This window comes from Eremomyces bilateralis, assembly GCF_010015585.1.
Source record: "Eremomyces bilateralis CBS 781.70 unplaced genomic scaffold P152scaffold_18, whole genome shotgun sequence".
Lineage (NCBI taxonomy): Eukaryota > Fungi > Ascomycota > Dothideomycetes > Eremomycetales > Eremomycetaceae > Eremomyces > Eremomyces bilateralis.
In genome coordinates, this window is record NW_022985084.1 from 398,809 (window position 1) to 426,609 (window position 27,801).

Sequence of the window (27,801 nt, forward strand, 5' to 3'; positions counted from 1 at the left end):
AATCAAAGCCATAACGTCCTACCGCGCTTGTGTAGCTGTACTAAAGACATGAAAAGATATTGTCTTTGATCTAAATGTCATAAGCAATATGATGAACGAGCCGAGTCCGTGAGTGCGAGAGGTAGTCTACGGTAGAAGATTAATCGGCAAGATTTGGGGAGGTTATAACAGACCCTCTCTGATCACAATATTGCAAGGCCAGAGTTGGAAGGCCGCTAGGATTGCAAGCGCAAGCATCATCCTAAAAGATTCATTCGGGAACGCTTCGGGAAAGTCGACCGACCTGTTTCAGACAAGAGCAAGCTGGAGATTACCTGGATAATCTGATAGATGTAGAATGCTGGAGTTCCTCGTTGCATTACCAACATCCATAGCGCCGGGTCATAAAATGCAACGAGATTTATCCCGTCTGGCCCAATGGAATGGCGTCGCATGGCACAAATTGTCGAATAAGCGATGAATAACGCCCTTCCCCTGTCGTCTCCAGGCCAAACGCTAGTCGTGCGGGCAATATCTCGGCTCTTCATCGATGGCGCTGATGTTAATTGCCACGATCTTTTCCCGAGCTAACGTGGCACAGTTAGCGACCACGGCATATGTGGTGGAGAAACGTTATATGAACGGAGGATATATGAACGGAAGATATCAAAGGGAAGGAAATTTTGTTGGGACGGTCAACAATATCGCCTGCAAGACGGCCACCTCGTCACACTTTCGACAAGGTTGCAGAGCAAGATCATCCAAAGTGATAAAACCCAGGAATGTGGCATCTGAGATCGGAATACCGAAGACTGTGGACGGAAAATTGAGGAGCTTAGAAGAAGTCAACCCGGTGAAACTAGGGCTCAGGGGGGTGATACTGTGCAACGGTGCAACGATAGATGAAGATTGAAATGCACGTCATCAAGTTAACTCAGAAAACTCGGGCCATGGCTCTCAAGGATAGGGTTCTAGAAGATTGCTTGAATCTGATCCTCATGGCATGGCGGTCAAATGAACTATGAGGTGGAGGTCAAGACCCAGGTTTGCCGTGGCATTGGAGGTTAGAGATTTAGAGTGACCACGCGAAGTATGCAACCTGTGACAGGAGGGCCGAAAATTTTCGACCTCGGGAGGGTTGGTTTCGCGCACATCGTTTGATCGGTCTTACTCTTCACTCAAAACATGCCGCGGCATAACGGAATGCGCGACCAGAAAAACAGAGTCGCTTGCGATATTGAGGTCTGTGCCAATAAATCTGGAGAGATCAGAGATGTAGGATGGAATAGGAGGCTAATCTATGCCTTGTGGCCTTATTTACGTGTCCCTCCGTCCTCATGTGCACTGCCATTACGACCACCGGCGACAACGTAAGCCGCAAGACGATCGTCGGTTCATCATGTTCCTATTTCCACTGCCAACAATGGCTTGTGAGACATGACACAACCCGCTAGATTTAGAGCACTGGCATACTTGATGGAGCCGTCGGACCACGGAGGATACGATCCATTGCAATGAATCCCCGACAACCCAGGGCCTTGGAAATGTATTCTGAGCTGAAACGGAACAGCTAAATGTGCCACGAGTAGAAGCCTTTTAGGACATAGTCTTGCGGCGCTGTGGCATAATTCTGCTATATCTACTGTACTTGTAGATAATGCCCCTAAATCTCCGACATCGACAATAGGTATTCATCTCTCGCGTCCCCGTACTCCGGTTCACATACCTAAGTAGCGACCGTCTTTCAGTCAAAGGTGTCGTCACAGTTTCGTAGCCACGAGGGATCCCAGACCAAATCCTTCCGCGGCAAAGTTTCAGTCAAAGCGGATGTGGGATAGACTTGTGTCAACACAGCACCGACTTCTCAGTGGAGGGATAATAGGCGACCGGGAGTCGCATTTTAGATCCGACGCTTCAGGAGAGCGTAAAGAGAAGAACCACCAATGCGAGCGTCCAGGGATATGGAAGCTATCAATGATAGAAGCATTTGCCCCATGCTGCAGTTGTCAGTGCGAGTGCCCATTGCCATTGAGGCGGAATCACTTACCTGGAAGGCCACATCCAAACCCGACGAATAGGTAGATCAAAAAGATGACTACCACAGTCAACAACGCCATCAAGCGAACGTTCTTCCACCACATCCTCCTGCTCAGGCCCGTACTCCGCACCCGGAAGTCGCGCGCACTTCCGCCTAGTCGATCAGTCTTATCGACCAGCAGGTCCATCCTTTCCCCTCGTTCTAGCACCCGTTCAATATTCTCCGTCATGATCTCTCTCACGCCTTCGATCTCGCGTTGAGCGGTTCGGATGGCATCGTTCTGGCCGTCCTCCGAGCCCATCCGACTCATCAGGCCTTTCAGCTCGGAGTTGAACGCAGCGCAGCCATATGCGGGAAGCGTCGAGAAGTCGGTGGAGGCGGCAGGGTACTGTTGGAGAAACCGTTGCTGGAGGGCGACGAGGAAGCCGAAGGGGATGCGACGGCCAAAATCGGCGGGGGCGATGGTGAGGTAGGTCAACTGCCCGGCAGACCGGCTTCCGGACAAGTGTTCCGAGGGAGCGGAAGCGATGTAGTGGATTTGGTGGGGTCCATGGGTATACGTAAGCTTCTGCGGGGAAGAATGGGAGATCTTGGGAAGGAGGAGACTGGCGATATCGGATGTTGTGGAGGGGGCGGACGGCGAAGTGTGCTCGGTGAGGATGGTGGAATCATAGGCGATGCATGAGCTGGAGAGCGATTAGAACGGGTCTAGGAAAACCTAGGCAGCCTGCAGGAGGGATCGGTTTAATCGGACTTACTAAAGGAGAGGGGGTGGTGGTGTGGAGGAGGAGGCCATGTTGAAAGGGGGTGATCAGGTCAACTTTGCTGGTGATGCGACTGAAAGGGAAAAGGAAAGGCCATATGCTACGGTGTTTGGCAATACACAGTCTCCAACGGTAAACCGAAGTCGCAAAGAGAAATCGTAAAGCGAAGTCGTAAAGCGAATCGTGAAGCGAAGTCCTAAATCGATGAAGTAGAGTCTGAAGGTAGGTAGATGTTGACAGTTGCAGTTCATTTGACATGACGTCGGACGAGGGCTGGGCAACGATAGATATTGACGCCTTCTCGCCTAAGGCACCAAGTTTTGGTTTGGTCAGTGCATGTGATTGGACCAAAGTGCGTTTATTGTTGGTTGTTGTTGGTTGTCACGTGATAATGCATTAGATATCCATGTTGGATTGACACAATAGCTATTCCGTATCCCTATTCCGTATGGAATTAACCCATCTTATTTTAATCAGTCCTGGATTTTGCTGCCTTCACGCATGCCAGTAGCTATAATGCAGGTGTCTGCTAATACCAGACAATAGAATTCACACAGGGCTGACCCAACGGGGTCTCCGCCTCTGATTGGGCGAAATGGTCACCTCCTGCAAGGAACATCGTCAACCCTCTATGTACCTTGATACATAATTGAAGAATCCGATACCTACCAAGTCCATGGACTTGTAAGCCGCAATCCACTACCATCAGCTCGGTGATGTCCCTCATCTATCTTGGTTGTCGTGGTCGCCAGACAATTGGTAGTACACAATAAGTCTGCGTGCTTCAAAATCTAGTTGAATCTCTGGCGAAGCTTTGGTTTTACGGATACCTTGTGTCGATCTCGCTGTTGAGCGTCATCTCCACTCTTCGGGAATTCGCAACGGCTTGCACGAGCCTAGTATTCATCCCTCTCTTACGACCAGAAGGTAAACAGTTGAAACATTTTCCATTCAGGTTCCTGGCAATCTCCCGGCGGCGACATCCTTCCAACCCTTCCCGCCCTCGATGCTCTCTTCGATCCTGGGCTCCAGGCAGCGACGGCCAAGCTCAGGTCATTCAACCTCGATATCTCCACATGCACGAACGCGTCTCGAACGTGATGGTCCGTACAGGGATGCACCCGAGGACAGACAGGAATATTTCCCAATCGGCGAGGAAGATGGGAACGGAGGCGGCGATGACTACGAGGAGGACGATGAGGAAATTCAGAATGAGGATGAAGAGAACCGACCCCTCCTTCCCATCTTCGACGCGACTCAATTAGGTGAGTGACCTCTATCGATGTATCCCGCAATCTGACGCTGGAGGCAATCAATGCACTTGAGACTATCCAGATGCTAACCCCGAAGTAGATCGAATCCCGATATATAGTACAACCCATGCCGTCCGACTGCTTATTGTCCATCGCGTCGAAACCACCCTTAGTTGGGACCAGCTTCGCTCCCCGCAAGTCTCTCAATTCTTGGTCAAGCCCATCCAGAAACAGATCCTCGACTCTCACTTCTCACGCGCCACGCTATATATTCTCATGGCCAATTGCCTCCAATTCAAGAAGGAAATGCAACAGAATCCAGGTCTGATCGGTGTGAATCGGACCAGAGCCATGATCTGTGAGCTGCTTGCAATGAGGCTGCTCAAGGAATATTCCGTCCGAGAATTGATCGATGCGCTCTCCTACGACTTTGACCCGCTGCAGGATGGAAGCACGCCTCAACCAACCGGAGTCTCCACGCCGCACGGGAATCGCCCCGCGCATGCGCGTCCCGCGAGGATATCGACCATTGAAGTTGCCATCCGCGCTCAGGCAAAGCGGCTGCTGGCACATCCGCTCGTGGTCCAGCAGCTCGAAGCCATCTGGGCCGGCACCATCGTATTTCACTCGGCTGCTGACAGTCTGCATAGGGCTCCAGCAGAACGCGAACAGGAGCGTCGTGAACGGACTTCGAGTCATATAACCCCTCAATTCTCTTTTGGAACCTTCCGTGGCGAGTTACGGCTCACCAAACCTCCCCATGATGATCCGATTTCGATGGCGAAACGAGCCGTGACCATTTATAGCTTCCGCAATGCTTCCTTATTCAAGCTATCCCGTCTCCGTGTCGGCCGTTACCGCCAGTTCTTCACCACCTGTTCGTTCGGTGCCATGCTCGGCTTGCTTGTGGCCATCCTTGTGCGCCGCTCCCAGTACATCACCGCGATGGAGATTGTTTTCTGGTTCTTCAGTGCCGGTTTCATGCTTGCCGAAGTGGCCGAGTTCACGGAGCAAGGCTCCGGCTTGTTCTTCATGAGTTTCTGGAACGTGTTCGACATTATCTCCGCCCTCCTGTTCGTCGTCTACTATGCGTTACGGCTTTACGGAATCTTCCTTCCCACCGATCAGCGTCGCCATAATGCGTATATGGCACACGACATCCTTGCTTCAACCGCAGTGCTGCTCTTTCCCCGCCTCTTTTCCGTGTTGGATCATTATTACTATTTCTCCCAACTTCTAATCGCGCTGCGCGCAATGGCTTGGGATTTGGTAGCGGTTATGATCTTGATCATTATTAGCTGTAGTGGCTTCTTCGTCGCTTTCACCTTTTCTTTTTCTGAAGTCGATTTCCACGCTCGCGACGCCATTTATGCCCTCTTCCAAATCCTCATGGGTTTTACTCCTGCTGCATGGAACCTTTGGCCAAACCTGAACCTACTCGGAAAGGCGATCATGGCCCTCTTTTTGGTCATCTGTCATTTCCTCGTCGTCACAGTTCTCATCACTGTCCTAACGAACTCCTTCATGGCCGTTGTTCAGAACGCCCAAGAAGAACATCAGTTCCTTTTTGCTATCAACACGATGTCCATGGTTAAGTCGGATGCCCTCTTCTCGTATATCCCGCCAATGAACTTGGTGGGTTGGCTTCTGGCCCCGATGCGGTATCTCATGCCATTCCGCCGCTTCGTGAAGATCAATCGTACTGCCATAAAAATCACCCATTTTCCTATCCTCTTCTCCGTTTTCATGTATGAGCGCCTGTTTTTGGCTCGCCTTGCTGTTGAATCAATGGATCTCGTCGAACAGCAGGGTCGTGCGACGACCCGCCTTCCTGCATTCAGTATACGTGGTCCAACCGATATTTTGAGCCCAGGACATCGGGTTCGGGAGCCATCCGTGACCACGTTTCGGAAAGATCAAGCCCTCGCGGCCGTGTTTCATCATCCGTACGCGGGGACAAGTAGGAGCAGAGTCCATCACGAGGAAGAAAGGTCAGCCGCATTGCAAGTAAAGTCCCAGACGGTCGTCCAAGACTGGATGCAAACTGTCGGGCAAACCGGTGCCTCGCCCCCCCAAGAAGAAGCTCGGTCCCTGTTGGAGAGGCTGGAGACCAGACGCCCACCCTTTAGAAGGACGAAGACTGCCTATGGTCGCCTCCGGACCTCCGCGAAGGGTTCTGGGGCCGCGCAATCGTTCGCATCGGATCCGGAGGATGCGTTGTCCAGAATGTCGGCAGTTCATCCAATCGAAGAGGAAGAGGAACCTGAATTAGACACGACAATTGAAGAAATTGCGCAACATACGGACCATGATGGCGAAGGAGATGACGAGAGGGGAAGCAATGATGATGACGATGCGGACGAAGGCACGGAAGGTCTCACACCTGAACCTTCTAAGACTCGAATCCCTGGCATCGGATGGATCCAACGGGCGTCTCCCGACAATCTCAAAAGTTCTACTGCACGGACACGGGCTCCGTTAGAGTCTGAAAAAGCCTTGCAGATACCGGGAATGCGTGCGCTTGACGCAACTGAGGACCAGGAACCTTCGCTTGGTCAGGACCAGCGTCCGCGGCGTCACCACAACCGCAATCTTTCTACCAACACCATCCTATACAATCCAACGCACCCCCGCGAGACAAAAACTGCCCCGATCTCTCGATCGACATCCCCATACAAGAGGCAACTCGGCTCGGCCACGCCAGGAGCAGCCGCGAAACCCAGACCCCGAACGCCGCGGAGGCCGCCAGGAGGATCATCATCCAATGTACCAGCTATATCTGGTGGAGCGAGCCGACCACGACCCGTCATGCCTCCTAGCGGACTTCGTCAAAGTTCCTCGAACATTGCCGGCTTTCTCGCGTTGGAACGACGACGGCCGAGCTTCAGCGCAATGGCGTTAGATTTGGCCTCGGACCTAGGCGACAACCGCTATGGCCCCGACGCCAATGTCATGGCTGCCATGCCCGCCTCCTTTTCGACAAACATGGAGGCGCTAGCGGCAGCGCAGCGTCGGCCCAGGGCGAATCCACCGGCGTGGGACTTCCGGGCCGGCGATGGAGTTGGCCCCAGCGGTGCAAGCAACATTCGGGCACGAGAATGGGACCGGGAACGAGAAAAGGATCGAAAAGAGCGTCGGCGAGATGAAGGGAGAATGAGCCGGATCATGTTGGCCCGGATGACCACTCTTGAAGAGGGGTTCCGCGAAGTTCTGAGAGAGGTCAAAGGTTGGAGGAGAGAGGGGGAAGCAAGGTCGGGAGCGACTAGTCTGGGGAGTGCGGAGGATGTTGGACGCCGGGATTTTGCCCAGGAGAGCACCGCCCGAAGTGGTCTCGTTGATCGGGCTGAAAGTGAGACGTTTGCAGAGCGAGAAGACTGGGAGTCGGGGGCGAATGTTCACGTCGATCGATCCAGCGTGTGATAGTGATTTTAGAATTCCTGTTTGGCAATTGGTGCACTCGGGTCTGGCACCTAGATTATAGACTATTTGGCGGACATCTCTAAGTTTTAGCAAGGGGTTTGGGGGAATATAGTCTCCGGCATTTCACATATCGTTCAATGTGCAATTATCTCTATCGATCATATCGTGAGCTCCGTGAACATCTGGCGACGCCCAGTCTCGCCAGTCTGCTGGCCTGGTGGTGACGGATTGACACCTGAGGCTGCCAGGCACCATTGCCACTACACCCGTCATATTTTTGCAGCTGAGTCCTTCGTCGACTTTGTTATCCAAAGTCAGTATCGGGAAAACGTAGTTTACATTACAGACGGTCTGTGGTTAGACATCAATAGTTCAGCCATCCTGGGTTTTAAAGAAGCCGGAACACGGTTAAAGGATGCCGCTGGATGCACTGAATGGGGCGAAGCTGCCTGCTTCTGCCGATTTTCACGGTACGGTCCCTTTGCCCGCGAATGGTCTGTAAAATCACTTATCAATATTCCATCCAGTTCACCTGAGAGATGGCAAAATGATGGAGCTAGTAGTGCCCACCATTCGGAAGGGAGGAGTGAACACGGTCTTCGTGATGGTATGGACTACAAGCTCTCCACCTCTCCCTCCAACGCTAAGTTCCATAGCCCAATCTCGTCCCACCGGTCACTACGGTTAAGCATGCGCTCGAATACAAGGCGAAACTCGAATCCCTGGAGCCTAACGTTACCTTCCTTATGTCCTTGTATCTGCATCCATCTATTACTCCGGAGACCGTGGCAGAAGCCGCTAAAGCCGGCATCGCTGGCATCAAATCCTATCCGGCAGGTGTCACCACCAACTCTTCTTCCGGCGTTCTCTCCTATGAATCATTCTACCCTGTTTTCGCCGAGATGGAGAGTCAGAATGTGGTGCTCAACCTTCACGGCGAGTGCCCATCGGACCATGACGCTGGCATCACGGTGCTCACCGCCGAAGAGCGCTTCCTGCCCACCCTGTTAGACTTGCATCGTCGATTTCCGAAACTTCGGATCGTCCTCGAGCATTGCACCACGGCCGCAGCAATCGATGCCGTCAAAAGCTGCGGGCCGAACGTCGTGGGTACCATCACCGCCCACCATTTGAGGATCGTGGTGGACGACTGGGCCGGGGATCCGTTCTGCTTCTGTAAGCCCGTGGCCAAGACCCCGGCTGATAGAGACGCGTTACTGCGAGCGGTGGTGAGCAGCGACCCCAAGTTCTTCTTCGGAAGCGACTCCGCACCACATCCTGCGACCGCAAAGCGTGGCGGTGACAAGGTCGCTGCGGGGGTGTTCACCCAGCCCTACGCCACGCAATTGGTGTTGGACGCTCTGGAGGCGGCGGTCGGCAGAGGATTATTACGAGCAGATGAGGTGTCCAACGAACGATTGCAGGGCTTCCTTGGTGACAATGGGAGACGTTTCTATGGCCTCGACGCGGAGCGGAATGAGTTCATCGTGTTGAAGAAGGCTGGAGAGATCGTCCAATCCTCACTGCAAACACCGGATGGCGAACTAGAAGTTACTCCGTTCCGCAAAGGAGAAAAGACCTGGAGCTTAGCCTTCGTATGAAGCATAGTTGATGCGCCGGATTTCCTCTGCTCCGCGTCTTCTCGGATTACTTAGTGACGAGGATGCGCACTGATGACAGCAAATCCTGCTGCTTGTGCAGACCGCGATTGTATCGCAGCATCGAACATGAAGCAGACTTTCCCGACAGGAGTGGATATGGCCAAAGGTGTATATGTACGCGACAGGCATTATATTAGCCAGTGCCGGCAGAATCCCACCACCGTCATGCAGTCACAAGCCTTGATGCGAGAAAGGATGCGACGGAAGAGTGAGATGTAATTTCCGCCATCTCAAAAACTCACAAACGCCATCGCTATGCTGGGAAATCGGATGTTTGCCAGCTGCATCTCCATAGCCCTGAAAATATGACCGACTAAGAACCAGACCGAAGCCCCTTTAATCTAGACTCGGTTCCCGACTGAAAAGTCCGACTTTCAAGTCGTACTACCGGTGGTCATCCCCACATGACATAGATGACATAGCGTCATACCGCGTCCCCAGCGATGCACTGAACGAAACCAAATCCCCAAATCCCACTAGACGGTATACGCGTCACAAAAAGAGGTATCGCTTTCGTGCATGCCGCGTCCTGACATGCCGATATAATAGAGGAACCACCGGGAGCCACAGCAATGGTTCATACCATAGGCATGGGGTACCTCCCCATGGGGAGGCCCTCCATTGGTTGCCCGTGCATTCGCACACGATACATGCACGTCCATTTCTGGCCCCAGTTACTCGTTGCGCGTATCACGACTTTGCTCGTTTCGATTTTAAGCCGTCGGATCTCCTCCGCGAGCGGCAACTGGAAATGCTGGACGTACTGCTCCGCCATCACATTGTACCTGGCACGGCCCACGCAAACGAATTCCGAATCCTTCGCGTCGTTTCCCTCTGGGGCGACGCTCGAACATTTGTGATCGATAGGAGCGGAGGCGACGAGAGCAGCGTGTGCACGTGTCAACTCGGACCACTTGTGCTGGTCAGGGACGCGGATCCAGAACTCGAGATCTTTGGGCGCGGAGGTGGGGTCCAAGGAACCAGAGCGAGGCACATGCTCGATGGTCACGGAGGAAGCGTAGAAGGGAACGATAGGGGAAATTGCCAGTTGTGCCATTGGTTCGGGATGCATGTCCAGGCTGGAACACCAGCAGTCGCCCTGCTCGAACCAGTAGAACAGAGCCGAGGCGGGAGCATTGGCTCGTATGTGGGGAGGACCGAAGAGGAGGGTGCGGAAGGAGGGCCTGATCGGCGGGCCCGGCCGCGCTTGTGTTTGCGACGAGAGTTCATCGTCGACGCGGGCCCCTAGATTCAAGGAAAGAAAATCCACTTTTTTGCTAGCAACGTCGAGATGCCCGTTATGTTGCTCGATGTTGTCGACCCGAGCTTGGAGTTCATCGAGGCGCCTCCGCGTAGGATCGGGGAGGCCGTTTTGGCGATTGCGGTCTTGCGATGGCGAGCCGCCGAGTTTGAAGGGTACCCATAAGGAGAAGGAGAAGAGGCCAGAGGGTAGAGAAGGGGACGGAAGAGAGGAGGCTATCGAGGACGGGGGAGGGAGGGAGTGTACGAAAACGAGGAACACGAGCATGCTGATTATAACGGGCACTACAGCGTAGAGTCTGGATATCCAGCGTTGACGACTAGCACGACGCTCGATGGCGTCGACAGCCGCCCAAAGGTTTCGTCCCAGCGGCTGCTCGACGGTCTGAAAGGACCGCCACAAGAAACTGCTCGACGGTTCCTCAACGGCCGGGTCGAGTGGGGTCTCCATTCGTGGGGTCTCCATTCGTGGGGTTTCATCCTGACTAGGACGCGCTTGAGCCCTATCGCGCAAGCTGTTCATTCCCTGTTCGAAATCGATGTGAGCATTGGAGTGTATAAGAACCCCTCGACCAGCCGACCCATAAGATCCCTGCTCGTGTCGGAAGGCTGGAGGGACACTCATGCCACCAACCTGGGAGCCGAGGAGCCCGTCTCGGAGCTCGTCTTGGAGCTGATCCTCCGGAGTCCTCTCCCGTCTGATAGATGCGCGAGCGGCGCTGCGGGTAACTGGGCGCGCGGACATGCCAGTGGTGAAGGTAGCGGATAGTGAGACGCGGAATAGTATTAGGCGAAGGTGAAAATGCAGAGGTGTTTCGAGTGGAAGTATGGTGATGACTGCTAGATTCGCGGATGTAGGTATGTTCAGAGTTATTTGTCGCTAACAGCAAAGTTAGATCCGTCCAGTTTCACGAATGTTGGTGAAAGATGAAAGACAGAGAGTTGAGAAGCAGAGCTGATGAAGAGAACTTATATAAGCCCTATGGTCTTAGCAGACAGTAATTCTATTGCTGCTCTTTCCAACGGCAGTGAAATAAATACCATTCACTTAGAGACACCTTGCTACTATTGTCAAGTGATTGATTTGAGAGCTGATGATTCAATAGCATGACCATAGTGCTATTGTCAACAAATGGACAGCTCTATAGAAAATTGGACAGGACAATAAGAATCAACATGAAAATAGTGACAAATTGGGGGATTCAGAAAGATAACGATTGGCAGTGTAGAAAAGGGGAAACTTACACATCCCAATGCTATGTCGCCACTCCTTCGTACACGATTTCCAGACAAATGATCCGCAACAGACGCTGTAAAAGGAACAGTGTAGCAATCGGCAATGCTCCCTCAGGTCCTATTGCCGAAGGTACCGATGCCGGATGTCTCTGTCACTCTGTATCCTGGGATGCCCAGGTTGGCAGAGCAAGGGCGGCACGAGATGGACCAAATCTCCGCCGGATGTCGGCAAATGTTCTATCTGCGATCGTATGCTTCGTATAATGCGCTCTCGAGGTATATTCAGTATAGTTGCGGTTATCTGCTCGCCGCCTTGGTGCAGTATTCGGATCTGGCTGGCCACAGTGTTTCCACTATCGCGACACTCCTACTCCTCTCTGTTTCTCTTCATCCCCACAATCTTCCCAACCGGTGTCGAAACGAGGAGCTTCCAGATGTATCCGGAGCCGTGCTGCGCAATATCCACACTTCTTGAGGCTGCCGCACTGGTTTCGCAATGGATGCTAGGGCCGCGAGGACCGTTCTTGGAGAGAACTTCAGGGAAACTAAGGTATAAACTGTTGAACTTCTTGACGTTGAGGAAGCCGTGGCTACGAATGTATCAGGAGCCATTTTCACCATCCGAACAAGAGGCGTTGAGAAGGATACGGCGCATCATTGCGAGTTGCGACGCAGCATTCCAGACAGGATTGTTGACAAAGTTGGACGAAAGCAGCGCGTTGAACGAAATGCGGTTCCCTGACGCGACCAGGCCACTCACCACTGTCATGGATCGGCATGCGACTCTCGGGCTTGGCAGCCGCATTCGGGCCGAGAGGCAGATTGGTATGGAAAAATACGACATGGAAGTATTATTGACAGTACGTATTGATACGTAATACCCGTGGTACCGTTTTAGAATTTTGGTAACCGGATTGGAGATAACTTACAGCACGCCAAACCTGATTGTGAATATATTACCACCCCTCACTCCGTAGACAATGCAAGGAGGCGCCAAATCTGTCTGTGGTGTCCCGCAATATGAAATAGAAGCAGGACGGTCAATGGGATCAGGTCCTCGATTCCCCGTACTCAGACAGGATGTAGCAACAGAAGCAAATAGCTACAGAAGCGCGTACAGCATTACTCACGCCACTATGGCCCTACCCGTAATAGTAGTCAATATCCCGTTAATACATGGATCGCTGATCGCATGAGACATGGACGTGCTCTGAATCTGCTGCATGGTGGGGGTTTGGCCCACTTCGATTGAAACAACCAGACCAGACTGAAATTCATCGTGTCCCACCATCCTTCCCTTTGACTGGGAACCCTACCGGCTGAGAGATCAACCATTGTTAACCTGTCCATAACCACCTGGATTCCGCTCGTTATTCTTCTTTTCCTCATCACCCCCTCCCTTTACACTCAGACTCTCTACTGTTGACATAAACATCTCTCCAATATGACCGCCGGCTCAGTGCTAGTTACGGGGTGCGTTCATGCTTCACAATACCCGTTTCAAGACCTTCCTGCTAACTGCTACCTTCACTCAGAGGCTGCGGATACATTGGCTCGTTCACCGCACTTGCCCTTCTCCAAGCCGACTACAAGGTCGTCATCATCGACAACCTTTACAATTCCGCCCCGGAAGCCATCAATCGCATTGAAACCCTGTGCGGCAAACGGCCCGACTTCTACTCTGTTGACATCACCGACGAAGCTGCCATTGACAAGGTCTTCAAGGAGCATCCGGACATTGATAGCGTTATCCACTTCGCGGCGTTGAAGGTACCTCGAGTCGCATGTCCTGTCGACCCTGATGTTAATATTACCTAGGCGGTGGGCGAATCTGGTGAAATCCCCCTCGACTACTACCGAGTCAATGTTTACGGTTCCCTGTGCCTACTGCGATCCATGCAGCGGAATAATGTCACCAACATTGTCTTCAGCTCTAGCGCCACAGTCTATGGCGATGCCACTCGATTCCCCGACATGATTCCGATCCCAGAGCACTGCCCCCTAGGCGCCACGAACACGTACGGGAGGACCAAAGTGGGCGTGGAGGACATGATTCGGGATCATATCAAAGCGGAACGCAACCGGGCCAAGAAAGAAGGAAAAGACGAAAGCCTCTACAACGGTGCCCTGCTGAGATACTTCAACCCGGCTGGCGCACATCCATCCGGTATTATGGGTGAGGACCCTGCCGGTGTGCCCTACAATCTGCTACCGTTGCTTGCACAAGTTGCCGTTGGCAAACGGGAGAAGCTGTTGGTCTTTGGCGATGGTCTGTTCTTTCTTCCCTAGACCTCCGACATGTCACGCTGACGTTGTGATAATGTAGATTACGACTCGAAAGACGGCACCGCCATCCGAGACTACATCCATATCCTTGACCTTGCAGCTGGCCATCTCCTTGCTTTGAATCATCTTCGCGCGCACAAGCCCGGATGCAAGGCATGGAATCTGGGCACCGGCAAGGGATCGACCGTGTTCGAAATGATCAAGGCCTTCTCCCACGCGGTGGGTCGGGATTTACCGTACGAGGTCGCCGGTCGCCGTGATGGGGACGTGTTGAACCTGACCGCGAACCCGACCTTGGCCAACGAGGAACTGGGCTGGAAGGCTCAGCGGACGCTGGAGGACGCGTGCGAAGACCTCTGGAGATGGACGGAGAACAATCCCCAGGGCTATCGGCAGCAGCCGCCGGGAGATTTGGTGAAGCGGGCGTTGGAGATGCGCGATTCAAAATAATGACGGACGTCTTGGTGTACAATTCTAGAAATCGGATAAACGGGTCTCTGGTACGATGATATTGCAGGGGATGGCAGGGATCGATAGACATAAATACGCTATGATCGTTGTGCTGAAGCCGACTCTCGACCCATTGACACCGTACATAAAAGCGCAGAACCAACCAAATATGCCGCATACTATCGATATGATAGAAACACAAACAAATCGAATCACAGTTGATACTTGCATCCGGATATCACAAGCGCCTAACAAGCAGACTGGGAGTTCCGTAAAAGTAGTATTAATGCCTCAGGCAGTAAGGCATCCAGCCCACGCAGATCTCAACTCACTTGACTTCGTGTGTGACTGATTTTATATCCAACCTGACTCGCTCACTTCAACAAAGTGGGCAATAATACTCATATTTCCACCTGGAACCTTTTCCTTGCCATCGTGCATCCTCTCGCCTCAAACCTCAACCCTAACCTTGGCTGTCACGCCCGAATTGCATGTCAATCGTCAACATGGACAATGTTGTGAGCCTTCTCAAAGCGACGAAGCCGAGCCTGGACTTGTCATCCACCGACCCGATTCAGCTGTCCTCGACGTACTTTGGCACGGAATATTCCTCCGAGGAAGGAAGTACGATTAAGGAGCACTTGGCCCCAGACATGGCCGCTCGGCTTCCTGCCTTGAATGCTTTCCTCTCCGTGCGCACCACCATCCTAGGCTCCAAGCCCTCGATCGCAGACGTTTTTGCATTCAAGCTCCTGGCACCCGTCGTTTCCAAATGGTCGCCAGACGAAAGGACGGGCGAGCAAGGCAATCACCACATTGTGCGGTTCGTGGACTTCGTGCAAAACGCGCCGGTCTACGGTCCGCTGGCTGTGTCCGCCGGTGACAAGGTCGAGATTGATCCGAGCGATGTCAAGGTTGCGGTCAAGCCCGTCGACATGAAAGCGGAGCGGGAGAAGAAGAAGCGGGAGAAGGAGGCCGCTGCGGCCGGAGCGCAGGGGAAGCCGGACTTGAAAGAGAAGGCCAAGGACAAGGTTGCTGCCGTTGGCGACAAGCTTGCTGCGACGACGCTCGGGCCCGGAGCCCAGGGCGAAGGAAAGCCTAAGAAGGAGAAAAAGGAGAAAGTGAAGAAGCCTCAGCCACCTCCACCGGTAGAAAAGCCGCTTTCCCCAGCTCTGATCGATCTCCGAGTTGGGCACATTCTCCGTGCCATCAACCACCCGAATGCCGACACTCTCTACGTATCTACCATCGCCTGCGGGGACCCAGAAGACACGCCGAACACTACCAAAGATGAGGAGACAGGGAAAATCGTCCGGACCGTCTGCTCTGGACTAAATGGATTGATCCCTCTGGCCGAAATGCAGGGCCGCAAAGTCGTGGTGGTCTGCAATCTCAAGCCGGTGACCATGCGTGGGATCAAGTCATGTGCCATGGTTCTTGCTGCATCACCCAAAGTCGCTGAAGGAGGCGATGCTCATGCTGGTCCGGTCGAGCTTGTGGCTCCGCCCGCGGACGCGGAGGCCGGGGAGAGATGCTCCTTCGAGGGGTGGGAGGGCGCACCGGAGCCAGTGTTGAATCCGAAGAAGAAGATGTGGGAAGCCGTCCAGCCGGGGTTCACCACGACCGACGCCTTGGAGGTCGGATTCGATGTGGCGGCCACGGATTCGGAGGCAATGAAGGGGCAGGGGAAGTCGGGCGTTGCAAAACTGACATGCGGAAAAGGGGTGTGCAAAGTTACTACCTTGAAAGGAGCTGTTGTGCGGTGATGGATAGGATTCATGACACCGTGTCGATATAGAATTACGAAGGCATACAAGGGGACTCGAGGGAAGCACCGGAGAGTCCTGATATAAATTCTTCAAACGAATGTTCTTAGGAACTGAAATTGGAGAGCCTGTCCCGGTACAAGGTCACCATCGCAAACACAAAATTATGTTCACTGCATGTCGAAGATTTAGATTGGATCATGCCTGATGAATTGATCGTCAGAATATCAAACTAGAATATCTTACTCAAAACCCTCGTGACCTCAGGTTGACTGCCGGATGCCGCGTCCGCATTCCCTTTTATCTTAGACCTGTTTTGCTTGAACTCTCGCACAAGCGATCCCCTTTTCGACGCCTTTGGAGGTTCTATAGCCTCGGTTGCCCCATCCTCAACAAGAGTCTTTGATTTGCCCTTTGATTTCGCCTCCTTCCCCTTGGACTTCGCCGCCATGCCCTCCAGCATCTTCGCCGTCTCGATATTCTGCAAAAACAGCTTATTCTCCTTCGTCGTTCTCGCAATCTCCGCCCGCATTCTCGCTGCTCGTTCCGCATTTTCGTTCGCGATCTGCTCGGTGAGATGATGCCATTTGAATCCCTTCAGGTATTTGATGTTCCACACGTCGTCGTGGTAGAACCCTCGCTTCTTCCCGCCCATGATCTTGGTGTTGAGCAGTTCCGCGACTAGCTTGGCGTCCGATTTCTTGAGGAATTCCACCCAGCCGTCGGAGAACGATTGTCGACCACTCCCACCGGCTTTCTTCTTCCGCGCGCGAACATCGGTTGACTCGGGAGTCAGGAAAATGCGACCAAGAGTACCATGTACGCTGAGACGCTGACGCAGCATTTGAGGGGTCATGAAAGGAGGTATTCTTGAGACATAGACGACACCGGTCTTTGAAGCAGCTTGCTGGGAGGCGGCAATGCTCGTCTCAGAAAGTTGTTTCGACTTCCGCCGTCGTTCTTTCGTCTTCGAGGACGAGTCTTGAAGGGATGCAGGCAGCTCCTCTTCAGCGGGGTAATGTATTATATCGTCGCTCGTGGCCGTAACTTGGACATCTTCCTCCTCGACTTCATCTTCGCTTTCGTCTTCGCTTCCAGAGTGGTCCCAGGTATCGGCAACCTTCCGTCGCTTCGTTTGTCTTACGAAGTCCGATCTTCCGCGGCTGTCGTCCTTCTCTCCCGTGCTATCACCTCCATCGCTCTCCTCTAGGTCAAAGTAATCGTCACGCTTTCTGGTAGACATGATCGTTTCTGGGGTTCGGTGTTCGAAGCAGTGGGAGTTTAGACGGATGTTTGTTGGAAGTGCGGATTGGAAAGTTTCAACGGCATGACTCAGAACTTCAAAAATGTATGATGCGCATGACTCGGCTCTCATTACCCCATCGTCCAGGCGAAGAGCGCAGCGTCATTGAACTCATATATTATTATATCACTGCTTAATTCACAATTCACACTGTTACCTTCTAAGATTGCAATAATATGGCGGGTTTCAAGGCATCTGATAGGAGAATATAATGCATACAAAAGAGCAAGGCTATTGGTCTCACCAAGATAATAAGGGCCTAGGATAAAATATTTATCAGCCGTTTTCCACATAAACCATCGCCCATCAACACCACAAGAGATCGTGTTCGGTGAGAAGATGACATTTCGCAAAAGAGTTATTCCATCGACTGGAGATCAGCACCATGTGCCATCCATACAACCCGGCATCCGCTCATCTCCCCTCGATGGACGGCCAACGACATCCACCGGTGTCCAGTCGCTCGACGATGCATTATCTGGCCACTCCGGATTACCGTTGGGGAACTCCATCTTGATCGAAGAATCAGGGGTGACGGACTACGGTAGTACGCTGCTTCGTCTTTTCGCCGCCGAGGGGGCAGTTCAGGGACAGACGGTCCATGTCATCGGTACCAGCGAGGAGTGGCTTCGTGACTTGCCTGGAGTCGTGGAGGCGAAGCGAGCGACGGCTCAGCCAGAGACCCGTAAACCCACGGAGCAAAATGAGAGGATGAAAATTGCATGGAGATATGAGCGACATGGTGAGTCTGGAGTCCCCCTTTCCACGGATGGAAAGATACGTGGAATGGTACGTGCTCGGATATGGCTAATCTCGACCACTTAGCCCCTACGGATCGAGAAGGTCTTAAAACAAAAGGAGAACCTCCGAAAGAAGGGATCTCGACATTCTGTCATAGTTTCGATCTTGCTAAACGACTAGACGTTGGGCTGCGATCTCGATTTCAGTTCATCCCCCTTCGAGGCGTTGGCGACACTCAGTCTTCGCCTTTCCTCTCCGCCTTTCTAACACTCGAGAAATACCTTTTGAGCTCGGCTCCAACCTCGGTTCATCGCGTGGTCATCCCTAGTCTACTCTCACCAGCCCTGTATCCTCCTCACGCGTGCGCTCCTCACCACGTTCTCCAGTTCCTCATGAATATTCGACGGCTTCTCCGCTCAATTCCATCCCGACTTGCCGTCATGACCACTTTTCCTCTCTCACTGTTTCCTCGCAATCAAGGAGTTGTCCGCTGGATGGAAATTCTCAGTGATTGCGTGCTTGAGCTGGCACCATTTCCACACCAATCCCTCGCGTCCTCAGGCGCTACAACCAAGGATGAAGAAGCTCCGCAAGGGTTGATGCGGATCCATAAACTCCCCACACTACACGAGCGAGGAGGAGCCAGTGCGGCACAACTACTTGCGGAAGATCTAGCTTTTGTCGTCAGTCGAAGGAAGGTGGTGATCAAACCATTCAGTCTTCCACCGATTGAGGGGGACCAAGAGGCGCAGAGCGAGCGAGAAGGAGGCCATACTCAAGGTGGAGGTCTTTCTTTCTGAGGGAATATTTGGCTCGGAATGTAATTCCGTCATTGGTTGCGGTCAATAGAATTGTAGAGCATGCTTGGCGTTGCTGCATCCGGAGACCGGGACTCCACGTTCATTCAGGGACGAGGAATCAAGCATAAGTCGGGAGTTAATTGGTACAGATGATATTTGCCGAAAAGTCTAAAATGATCGTCCTCATATTAAGCTATTCAGTGGGTTACAAATGACATCCATATGCAGTGTGTGGTTTTGGAATGGCGAGGCGCACTCAAGGCAGACAATATCGCATCAGTCCGTGATCAGGCGTAAATTTGGACCCTCGCCATCTCAATGCATATTGCGCGGCTCGCGATCAATTTTCTTTGGTTCAAGAGCCAAGTCACGCCGTGATCCTATGCACTCCCCGTTGTTCGGATATAGCTGCCAATAGCAGCTATTGCATTGGTAGCTAATGCAAGTTGGTATGCAATCAGTTCGCGCTCTACTGGATGGGGTTCAAATCATTCGATACTACAAGTCTACTATAGTATACGCCTGGATTCGGTACCAGGCGAGACATACTCCATCGTCTACGGCTCTAGTAGCAACTGCCTTACCCATCAATCCCCTTGATGGCCGTAGTGCTCAAAGACCGGGGTGTCTCGACAATAATTTTAACCAGTGGGCAAATCATTCGATTTTAGTGTTATTATATTCTCGTTTTATCAGGAAGTTGAGCATTGCAGTGATAGCCATCAAGGGGTAGTAACAGCGGTTTATCAGGTCTCTGTGAAAGCTGTCACCCAAGGAAGGTGTTGCGTTTTGGAAATATCAAATATGGAAATCCCCGAGTACACCGACAAGGCAGTTGGGGCAGTCTGCACTGTACCATCACCGCCCTAGCGCCCACGCAGCCGTCCGCGATCGTATTTCTCGGTATATTTGAAATAATGAACAAATGGGATCTGCTTCCTGAGGGATATTGATAGCTTGGCTTACTTACCTTCGTGGCTATGGTGAACAAACTGGTTAGCTGGAGACATACTTCTGAATGCCCAGATGGCACATTGTAGTACTGGTTGGTGGAGGATAGACACGGCCCGCGGAAACCTGGAAGAGAGATGCCTCGAGTTGAACGGTTACGATTTATGAGAAGGCGCAGGACTTCGTCATGCTATTATCGTGAGACATCAAGATGACGAGTCCCATATATCTGACATACAGTGAGGCTGGGTCGAGACAGTCGCACAGCACGGTCAACTAGACAATAGACGCCCTGCTTGAGGATCGCCATTAGCCAAGTTCTAGGCCCATTTGTATCATGGGAATCTCCTCTGCGTAGAGCAGTCTTGGAGGTTTAATGTTGACCTCTGGGGACCCAGTGGCAGTCCGCAGCGGTTCTGGCCTCCAAAAGAACAGGAAACGATCCCGACCGCCGAGATTCAATTCGGCTGCGAGCATAGGTGATTGGACCTGCAGTTGCGGAACTACGTATCTCTCGTATGTACGTACCTATTGCGTTGACCTCAGCCACACAACTCAGCCGATACGCATCGGATGGATACGTCCAGTTCAGTCTGGTCTAGTCAGAACATGAGATTTGCACCGCCACTCGATGACAATCTCCGATAATAGGGTGAGGGAAGCCCTTGTTCGCTGAGAGCACTATGTAGAAAGTGAGAACCGGTAGGGAAATGTTCATAATGTGACATACCGAGCTTCTTGATAGGGTGTGGCGATCATACTGTGGCCTTTATCGACTGTTGATAGATTGCGCCAGGGAGGCAAATCCACGGTCCAGGAGGCACGCACTTTCGTACTATGACATCAGCCGTTCACCACAATCAGGATTTGAACTTCATGATTGCTCTATTCCTGTTCTGTGTAGTACAGGAAGTACCGTGCATCCGAGGGATATGCTTCAGCGTCTTTCTCCAAATTGATCCGTAGTGACTGAAGCCAAGAGGATGGACGACCGGGAGCGGAACGGAGAGCCAAGACGTGCCAATGTGGAGCGGAAATGAGATCTTGTCGGCGGATCTCCAATTCTGCATGGGACGAAAATTTGAATATTCGGTTGATGCCCCATTTGAGTATTTGACAGGCAGTTCGAGTGGACAGTTGACTGGGGGACAGATGCAGGATACACCCGCTACACTACAGGATTGAAACATGCTAGGAACCGGACAGTATTACCCTAACCCCCCCTGTCATATAATACCAGTGATCGGTGATATGTACACTTCCATCAGGATTCGGGAAATTTGGAATGAACGCCTTGTAGCCGCCTGTGGGTGAGGAAGAATGAGGGACTCCTCTCCAAGAAACCCAAGAATGTTGGCTATTGACTATCAAAGTTGCCAAGGACTCCAGGGAGGCAGTGCAGACCGAAGGCGGCAAAGTAGTACCCGATGGTTGGCCATGATTTATCGGGGTTCCGGCGTTTGCCAGACATCCGTTTACCATACCCAAATGCCGTGGCCAGAAGACCATGCCAATGGTGAGTGAATTGATTTGAAGCACTTGAATCATCACAGCATGACGAGTTGATGAGCATGTGTGTTCGACCACCACTGGTGGACGGCTCACTAGCCTCTGCTGGATGTACACTATGAACGGGATGGAGGTAAACAGGATTAGGAGGATTGCCGTATTATTGTACTCCATATTTTACTTACTGTACGTGGGATTCAGGATTCAGGAATTAAGATCTAGGAATCAAGATCAGGATAATAATACTATGTATACTGCCAGCTGCTGTGGACAGAGTTGTGTCACGGTTGGGAATTGGGATCAGGTTTCCATTGGCAGTCTAAAACAGATGGAGCATCTTCCAAACACAGGTAGGTAATAAACATGCCGTAATAAATATCACAGGGTCATAGAATCGACGAATCCGATGTCCCCAACACGATGACCAATCCCAATAATACGGAGTATTAGTTGATTGTTTCTCGTAATATATAAGGTACCTGTTTACGACACGGTCTCCTGCCCCTACAAGGCTACAACCCAAGTGCCCGTCGATGATGATGATGATCATCATCCTCTTCATCAAGCTCTTATCCGCATCAAAGTTATCATCTATTATCCATCATGCCAATTCAGTTTCCCCATTTACATCCACCTCTTCTCACCCTCCACCAGACTCGTCCATCTGGCTCCTTTCACTCCCCCATCATTATACCGGCCCCCGGCGTCCACTCCAAATCACCCAACCCCATACAAATTTCCCAACGGAGCTAGCTCCCTGGCGCTTTGTTGCACTGCCACTCCTAGCTTCTGTCCGACATCCTCCCTTGGGATCGTGAACAACAATCTCAATTCGAATTCTGGAATACTCTCCGAGTCCCACTGCTCATTCTCTGCCCACCTTTTTGCCACTCCCTCCTTACGGGTTGGAATTTCTCCTATTGACTATTGGGGTTCCATTTGTTGCCATCAGTAAGCCCATTTCTCTCTCTTTCGCGCTTGCCCGTTCCCCCTTGGCGCGTCTTTTTCTCCCGTGCCTAGACTGGGTCCGGTCAGATTAGAAGGCCTAATTGAACGGCAAGCTGTACACAGCCTCTCTTCTGCCAAATCGTCAGTGGAAAGCTACGGGGTTCGTTTTTCATATCGCCTCTTTTCCTGCTCAATCAACTGTGTCCATAGTACCTCCAACGTTCCCTACTGGCCCGCATTCCAGACCTGTCGTTTATATCCTAACATGTGCTCTGTCCATAGCGCGCGTTACTTTCCATCACCTTGCCACGGTACATCATCTTGACGCCCGATCAGCTACCTCGAGCAAGTCTCGGCCAGCCTCGTCATCGTCTCCGCCTTCGCCTTCGCCCTTCTATATTGTACACCGCCATGTCGGCGAACAGGCTGAACTGAAAGCCACACATCTCCTCGCACCGTCTAAGCAACGCTCCCTAAAATACTTTTTCCCCTGGTCGAAGAAGGCAGGGCCGGGTCATCAAGGGTTGGGATTACGTTGCGTCGAACCCACCCTTGACTGCGTCTACTCCCTGAGGCGGCAGAACACATGAGCGACACACCGGAGGAGGGTAGAAATACCCCTTCGCCCGGCCCTGGCGGCGCGGGAAAACGTCCAAGAGCACCGACCATCACCATTGATACCAGCGCCGTGAACCCTGGCGACGAGATGAGCGACACGGTTCCACTGAATCAAGTAGCGACAGCCTCATCAACCGCTCTATCAGATGATCCGAGCACGGGAAATAGTGTAACCCCAGAGATAATCGAATTCGGCCCCGGGAGACCGAGCGACCCCCGACGAACTTCGGACGACAGTAAAGAGTCGCGACCAACATCACCGCACAATATCTCATCACCCACCGATCGATATGGGAACGGGAATCAGTTCCTCGATGTCCCCGGAAGGAGAAGAGGGGAATCTTTCGATTCCAGCAACTCCCAGACCTCGCAAGACTCGTATGGCACAACGGCGGTGGCGAGCCCGACGACGCAAACAGCGCGGGCAGATAGCACTGCGACGACCGGGGGTTCGCAAAACGTGGAATTGGTTAGCGATAAGGAAGCATTGCAGCCCGACCCAGGCACGGAGGCCGAATTCGACGTAGACAATAACAAATTCGCCTTCTCGCCGGGTCAAATGTCGAAGCTATTGAACCCGAAGTCGCTGAGTGCATTCCGCGCGTTAGGGGGTGTCATTGGGCTAGAGAAAGGTCTTCGAACCGATCGAAGAACAGGTCTTAGCATGGACGAAGAGGATCTGGACGGAGCTGTCTCGTTCGAGGAAGCCACCACGGCATGGGAAGTATCGCCGAGCACCACAAGCTCCGATGTCCCGGACAAGTTGGCTCGAGCAGATACGACGGCCGGTCGAAAATTCAGCGAGCACAGTTTCATCGACCGAAAACGAGTCTTCAGCGACAACCGCCTCCCGGAGAGGAAAACGAAGAACATTTTCCAGCTCGCTTGGATGGCGTACAACGATAAGGTGCTAATTCTGCTAACCGGGGCTGCTGTCATCTCGCTCGCGTTGGGTCTGTATCAAACTTTCGGCCAAGCGCACGGCGAGGGAGAAGCTAGGGTGGAGTGGATCGAGGGAGTGGCCATCATGGTCGCCATTGTTATTGTCGTGGTGGTTGGTGCCGTCAACGACTGGAAGAAAGAACGACAATTCGTCAAACTTAATAAGAAAAAGGAGGACCGCTTTGTGAAGGTCATCCGAAACGGTAAAACTCGGGAGATCAGCGTCTTTGATATCCTGGCCGGCGAAGTGATGCTTCTCGAACCTGGAGATCTGGTCCCCGTCGACGGCATCTTCCTCGAAGGTCATAACGTAAAATGCGACGAGTCTAGTGCCACCGGCGAATCGGATCTTTTGAAGAAGACGGGAGGCGAGGAGGTTCACAAGGCCATTCTCGAGGGCCGGCCGCTGAAGAAGCTCGACCCTTTCATCATCTCTGGCGCCAAAGTCTCCGAAGGCGTTGGAAGCTTCCTGGTCACGAGTACGGGTGTCCATTCGTCTTACGGGAAAACCATGATGTCTCTGCGTGAGGACTCCGAAGTCACTCCGTTGCAGTTAAAACTTAACGTTCTTGCCGAGTACATCGCCAAGCTCGGTGGCGCTGCTGCTCTGCTCCTCTTCGTGGTCCTTCTGATCGAATTCCTTGCCCACCTTAAAAACGACGACCGACTCCCGGCCGAGAAAGGACAGAACTTCTTGAACATCCTGATTGTCTCCATCACCGTCGTGGTTGTCGCGGTTCCCGAGGGATTGCCTCTCGCCGTTACCCTCGCTTTGGCTTTCGCTACAACCCGCATGCTCAAGGACAACAACTTGGTGCGACTTCTGCGCAGCTGCGAGACCATGGGCAATGCTACGACGGTTTGTAGTGACAAAACGGGCACCCTGACACAGAATAGGATGACGATTGTGGCCGGTACCATCGGTTCGTGGAACCGGTTCGGGGATAAGACAAAATTCACTCTTAGGGCGAACACTATAGGACCGGAGTCCGAGTCCATCCCCGAATTCATGGGTGCTTTGGGGGATGAGGTCAAGACCCTGATCGTCCAGTCGATTGCGATCAACAGCACCGCCTTCGAGGGCGAAGAGGATGGCAAGCCCGCATTCATCGGATCCAAGACGGAAATGGCCATGCTGAACCTGGCGCGCGATTATTTGGGCATGGGCTCGGTCAGCATCGAGCGCTCCAATGCCACCATTGCTCAAATGGTCCCGTTCGACTCCGCACGAAAATGCATGGCCGCCGTAGTCAAATTGGACGACGGGCGCTACCGCATGTACGTTAAAGGGGCCAGTGAGATCTTGCTCTCCAAAGCCACTCGGATCCTCGATAATGCCACCAAAGACCTTTCGGATCGACCTCTCGATGCCGAGATCCGCGAGGAACTGAACTACGTTATCAGTTCCTACGCTAGGCGCAGCCTGCGCACTATCGCGCTCCTCTTCCGCGACTTTGACTCATGGCCCCCGAAAGGTGCTCGCACTATGCAGGACGATAAGACCAGTGTGGAGTTTGACGATGTCTTCCGCGACATGACTTGGCTTGGCGTGGTAGGTATCCAAGACCCCTTGCGTGACGGAGTCCGGGAAGCCGTCCAAGACTGCCAACGAGCGGGGGTTTTCGTGCGCATGGTCACGGGCGACAACGTCGAGACGGCTAGAGCTATCGCCGAAGACTGCGGGATTCTGGTTCCCGGAGGCCTTGTGATGGAGGGACCGAAATTCCGCAAGCTAAGCCGCGGCAAGATGGCCGAAATCATCCCGAAGCTGTGCGTGTTGGCCCGAAGCTCGCCCGCCGACAAGGAGAAGCTGGTCAAACGGCTCAAGGAGATGGGGGAAACGGTCGCGGTTACAGGAGACGGGACCAACGATGCGCCGGCCCTGAAAGCGGCCGACGTGGGCTTTTCCATGGGCATCGCTGGAACGGAGGTGGCGAAGGAGGCGTCTGCAATCATTCTTATGGACGACAACTTCGCCTCGATCGTGAAGGCCTTGCTTTGGGGCCGTGCCGTGAACGATGCGGTCAAAAAGTTCTTGCAGTTCCAGATCACGGTCAATATCACGGCCGTGGCCCTCACGTTCATCTCCGCGGTCGCGTCCGCTGATCAGAGCTCGGTCCTAACGGCGGTCCAGCTACTCTGGGTCAATCTGATCATGGACACATTCGCTGCGCTTGCTCTGGCCACCGATCCACCGACGCCGAGCCTATTGAACCGGAAGCCGGATCCCAAGTCCGCGCCGTTGATCACGCTCACTATGTGGAAGATGATAATCGGTCAGAGCATTTTCCAGCTTGCCGTCACGTTCGCGCTGCATTTCGGGGGTGCGAAGATCCTATCGTATGACACTCCCGAGGAACGGGATCTTCTTCCGACCTTAGTCTTCAACACCTTCGTCTGGATGCAGATCTTCAACATGTTCAACAACCGCCGGTTGGACAACAAGTTCAATATTTTCGAGGGAATTCAGCACAATTACTTCTTCATCCTGATCGCTACTATCATGATCGGCGGTCAAGTCTTGATCATTTTCGTTGGGGGCCGGGCTTTCCACGTGCAGCGCTTGGAACCCGCTCAATGGGGCTTGTCGGTCATTCTCGGCCTAATTTCGATCCCAGCTGGTGTCATTATTCGATTGATCCCCGATGAGCTGATCAGAAAGGCGATTCCCGACTCCATCCGACGACGTGCCCAGCCGCAAATCACGGTCGAAGACGAAAACCGCTTCGAGTTCAACCAAGGCTTGCTCGACATTCGGGAGGACCTGTCGTTCATGAAAAGGATCCATGGCGGGCGTCTGTCCAGCTTCAAATACCGCATCAAAAATCCTCGCGAAATCTTCCCCCAGAGATCACGCAGTGCGAGCCATCTCAGCAGCCAAGCCAGCATCCCCAGTACACCGAACATCAATGACCCCAAGAGATCGAGCGAAGGGAAGCGGAAAGACAAAGATCACGACAAGGATCGTACACCGAATGCATCTCCCGATAAGCGACGTCGTGCCACCCGATCTCGCAGCAACAGTGCATTTGGCGCTGCGGCTGCCATGGCAGGCGTGGTAGCGGGCTCCATCGGTGGATGGTCCCCCATCGATCGGGATGCCGGCGATGGCGACAGCGAATCGATATTCAATGCAGGGGTTTCACGGTCGCCGAAATTGAACGAGCGCCAGGATCTCGAAGCTGCGGAGGGCATCGAGCTGGCCAGCGGCACGAGAAGCGAAGATCCGGTGCTGGTGCCTCAAGATGTGGTATTGGCGGGCAAGCTACCGCCCAGCCAGAGAGAGGAGACCACACCGGAGTTTAGAGTTGGGCCGTTGGCCGGGAAGGGCGATGATAAGCTTGTACAAGCCGAGAAGGAGATCGAGAGCTCGAAAGAAGATGGGGAAAAGAAGGAGGCCACGGTTGACACCAAGGCTAAGGACAGCGATGACAGCAGTGAGGACGAGGTCGATGGAAAGAAGGACAAGAAATCGGGCGGGTGAGCACGACGGTTGCAGATCGGGTTGCAGATCCGATGCCGAACCATGTGCCGCAGCATTCCCGCCGTCCCGAACCAGGAGGCGATGGTACTGCCCATCATGGATTGCGACGATTCCTGATCGCAACACCATGGTTCGTAGCCACGGCACCATTCATCGCCGCCAAACGGGCTGGCATTTTCTTGTGTCCACGGAGTTAGATCGAAGCAAAATCATTCTAGGCCGCAGAGTAGGGGCGACAGGCGTTTTCCGCATTTTCAGGTTAGTTTCATGTCCTGACAGCAAAGGCACGGCGTTGGCGATGCACACCAGACTATTGTTTTCTTTTGTGGGTGGGGAATTGGGATCTCGTAGACTGTGGGGACAAACACTTTGCTTCTTATTCTTGTGTTGAT

General features: G+C 52.9%; 10 protein-coding genes across 10 annotated transcripts; 7 read left to right on the forward strand and 3 right to left on the reverse strand.

The window, feature by feature from the left end:
- Positions 1-2,018: 2,018 nt before the first annotated feature.
- Positions 2,019-2,813, reverse strand: P152DRAFT_401103 (synaptobrevin-domain-containing protein; the record flags this gene model as incomplete). Its single annotated transcript, XM_033676599.1, has 2 exons — positions 2,019-2,703; positions 2,776-2,813. 2 exons carry the CDS (start codon positions 2,811-2,813, stop codon positions 2,019-2,021), a joined length of 723 nt encoding a protein of 240 aa, XP_033532101.1.
- A 974-nt stretch (positions 2,814-3,787) lies between these two features.
- Positions 3,788-7,454, forward strand: P152DRAFT_475685 (uncharacterized protein; the record flags this gene model as incomplete). The annotated part of the gene is made up of 2 exons (XM_033681432.1): positions 3,788-4,046; positions 4,135-7,454. The coding sequence occupies 2 exons, from the start codon at positions 3,788-3,790 to the stop codon at positions 7,452-7,454; spliced, it is 3,579 nt and encodes a 1,192-aa protein (XP_033532102.1).
- A 415-nt stretch (positions 7,455-7,869) lies between these two features.
- On the forward strand, positions 7,870-9,055 carry P152DRAFT_467852 (Dihydroorotase; the record flags this gene model as incomplete). Its single annotated transcript, XM_033680793.1, has 3 exons — positions 7,870-7,924; positions 7,982-8,061; positions 8,111-9,055. The coding sequence occupies 3 exons, from the start codon at positions 7,870-7,872 to the stop codon at positions 9,053-9,055; spliced, it is 1,080 nt and encodes a 359-aa protein (XP_033532103.1).
- A 318-nt stretch (positions 9,056-9,373) lies between these two features.
- Positions 9,374-11,800, reverse strand: P152DRAFT_99482 (uncharacterized protein). The gene is made up of 4 exons (XM_033683417.1): positions 11,621-11,800; positions 11,417-11,437; positions 11,010-11,255; positions 9,374-10,901 (listed from the first exon to the last, which is right to left on the reverse strand). Exons 2-4 carry the CDS (start codon positions 11,417-11,419, stop codon positions 9,693-9,695), a joined length of 1,458 nt encoding a protein of 485 aa, XP_033532104.1. The 5' UTR covers positions 11,420-11,437; positions 11,621-11,800; the 3' UTR covers positions 9,374-9,692.
- P152DRAFT_451212 (uncharacterized protein) lies at positions 11,748-12,556 on the forward strand (the record flags this gene model as incomplete). Its single annotated transcript, XM_033678215.1, has 3 exons — positions 11,748-11,887; positions 11,934-12,436; positions 12,543-12,556. 3 exons carry the CDS (start codon positions 11,748-11,750, stop codon positions 12,554-12,556), a joined length of 657 nt encoding a protein of 218 aa, XP_033532105.1.
- Positions 12,557-12,816: 260 nt separating this feature from the next.
- On the forward strand, positions 12,817-14,424 carry P152DRAFT_460599 (UDP-glucose 4-epimerase). The gene is made up of 4 exons (XM_033679948.1): positions 12,817-13,084; positions 13,147-13,381; positions 13,430-13,880; positions 13,938-14,424. Exons 1-4 carry the CDS (start codon positions 13,056-13,058, stop codon positions 14,345-14,347), a joined length of 1,125 nt encoding a protein of 374 aa, XP_033532106.1. The 5' UTR covers positions 12,817-13,055; the 3' UTR covers positions 14,348-14,424.
- A 292-nt stretch (positions 14,425-14,716) lies between these two features.
- Positions 14,717-16,366, forward strand: P152DRAFT_460601 (nucleic acid-binding protein). The gene has a single exon (XM_033679949.1). It carries the CDS (start codon positions 15,001-15,003, stop codon positions 16,111-16,113), a length of 1,113 nt encoding a protein of 370 aa, XP_033532107.1. The 5' UTR covers positions 14,717-15,000; the 3' UTR covers positions 16,114-16,366.
- P152DRAFT_460602 (uncharacterized protein) lies at positions 16,057-17,367 on the reverse strand. Its single transcript, XM_033679950.1, has one exon. It carries the CDS (start codon positions 17,354-17,356, stop codon positions 16,346-16,348), a length of 1,011 nt encoding a protein of 336 aa, XP_033532108.1. The 5' UTR covers positions 17,357-17,367; the 3' UTR covers positions 16,057-16,345.
- An 820-nt stretch (positions 17,368-18,187) lies between these two features.
- P152DRAFT_460604 (PAXNEB-domain-containing protein) lies at positions 18,188-19,072 on the forward strand. Its single transcript, XM_033679951.1, has one exon. The coding sequence runs from the start codon at positions 18,220-18,222 to the stop codon at positions 18,955-18,957; it is 738 nt and encodes a 245-aa protein (XP_033532109.1). The 5' UTR covers positions 18,188-18,219; the 3' UTR covers positions 18,958-19,072.
- A 3,490-nt stretch (positions 19,073-22,562) lies between these two features.
- On the forward strand, positions 22,563-27,667 carry P152DRAFT_99674 (calcium-translocating P-type ATPase). The gene is made up of 2 exons (XM_033683418.1): positions 22,563-22,585; positions 22,648-27,667. Exon 2 carries the CDS (start codon positions 22,952-22,954, stop codon positions 27,407-27,409), a length of 4,458 nt encoding a protein of 1,485 aa, XP_033532110.1. The 5' UTR covers positions 22,563-22,585; positions 22,648-22,951; the 3' UTR covers positions 27,410-27,667.
- Positions 27,668-27,801: the final 134 nt, after the last annotated feature.

What these genes read in the sequence shown, in the direction of transcription:
- P152DRAFT_99674 (XM_033683418.1), top strand. Translation starts at nt 22,952, where the DNA reads ATGAGCGACACACCGGAGGAGGGTAGAAATACCCCTTCGCCCGGCCCT.
- P152DRAFT_460604 (XM_033679951.1), top strand. Translation starts at nt 18,220, where the DNA reads ATGGCTAATCTCGACCACTTAGCCCCTACGGATCGAGAAGGTCTTAAA.
- P152DRAFT_460601 (XM_033679949.1), top strand. Translation starts at nt 15,001, where the DNA reads ATGGCCGCTCGGCTTCCTGCCTTGAATGCTTTCCTCTCCGTGCGCACC.
- P152DRAFT_99482 (XM_033683417.1), bottom strand. An exon ending in ACGGGCTCCTCGGCTCCCAG is followed by an intron (nt 10,902 to 11,009) that starts GTTGGTGGCATG and finishes GATTTCGAACAG; the next exon opens with GGAATGAACAGCTTGCGCGA.
- P152DRAFT_460602 (XM_033679950.1), bottom strand. Translation starts at nt 17,356, where the DNA reads ATGTCTACCAGAAAGCGTGACGATTACTTTGACCTAGAGGAGAGCGAT.
- P152DRAFT_460599 (XM_033679948.1), top strand. Translation starts at nt 13,056, where the DNA reads ATGACCGCCGGCTCAGTGCTAGTTACGGG. An exon ending in GGCTCAGTGCTAGTTACGGG is followed by an intron (nt 13,085 to 13,146) that starts GTGCGTTCATGC and finishes ACCTTCACTCAG; the next exon opens with AGGCTGCGGATACATTGGCT. An exon ending in TCCACTTCGCGGCGTTGAAG is followed by an intron (nt 13,382 to 13,429) that starts GTACCTCGAGTC and finishes AATATTACCTAG; the next exon opens with GCGGTGGGCGAATCTGGTGA.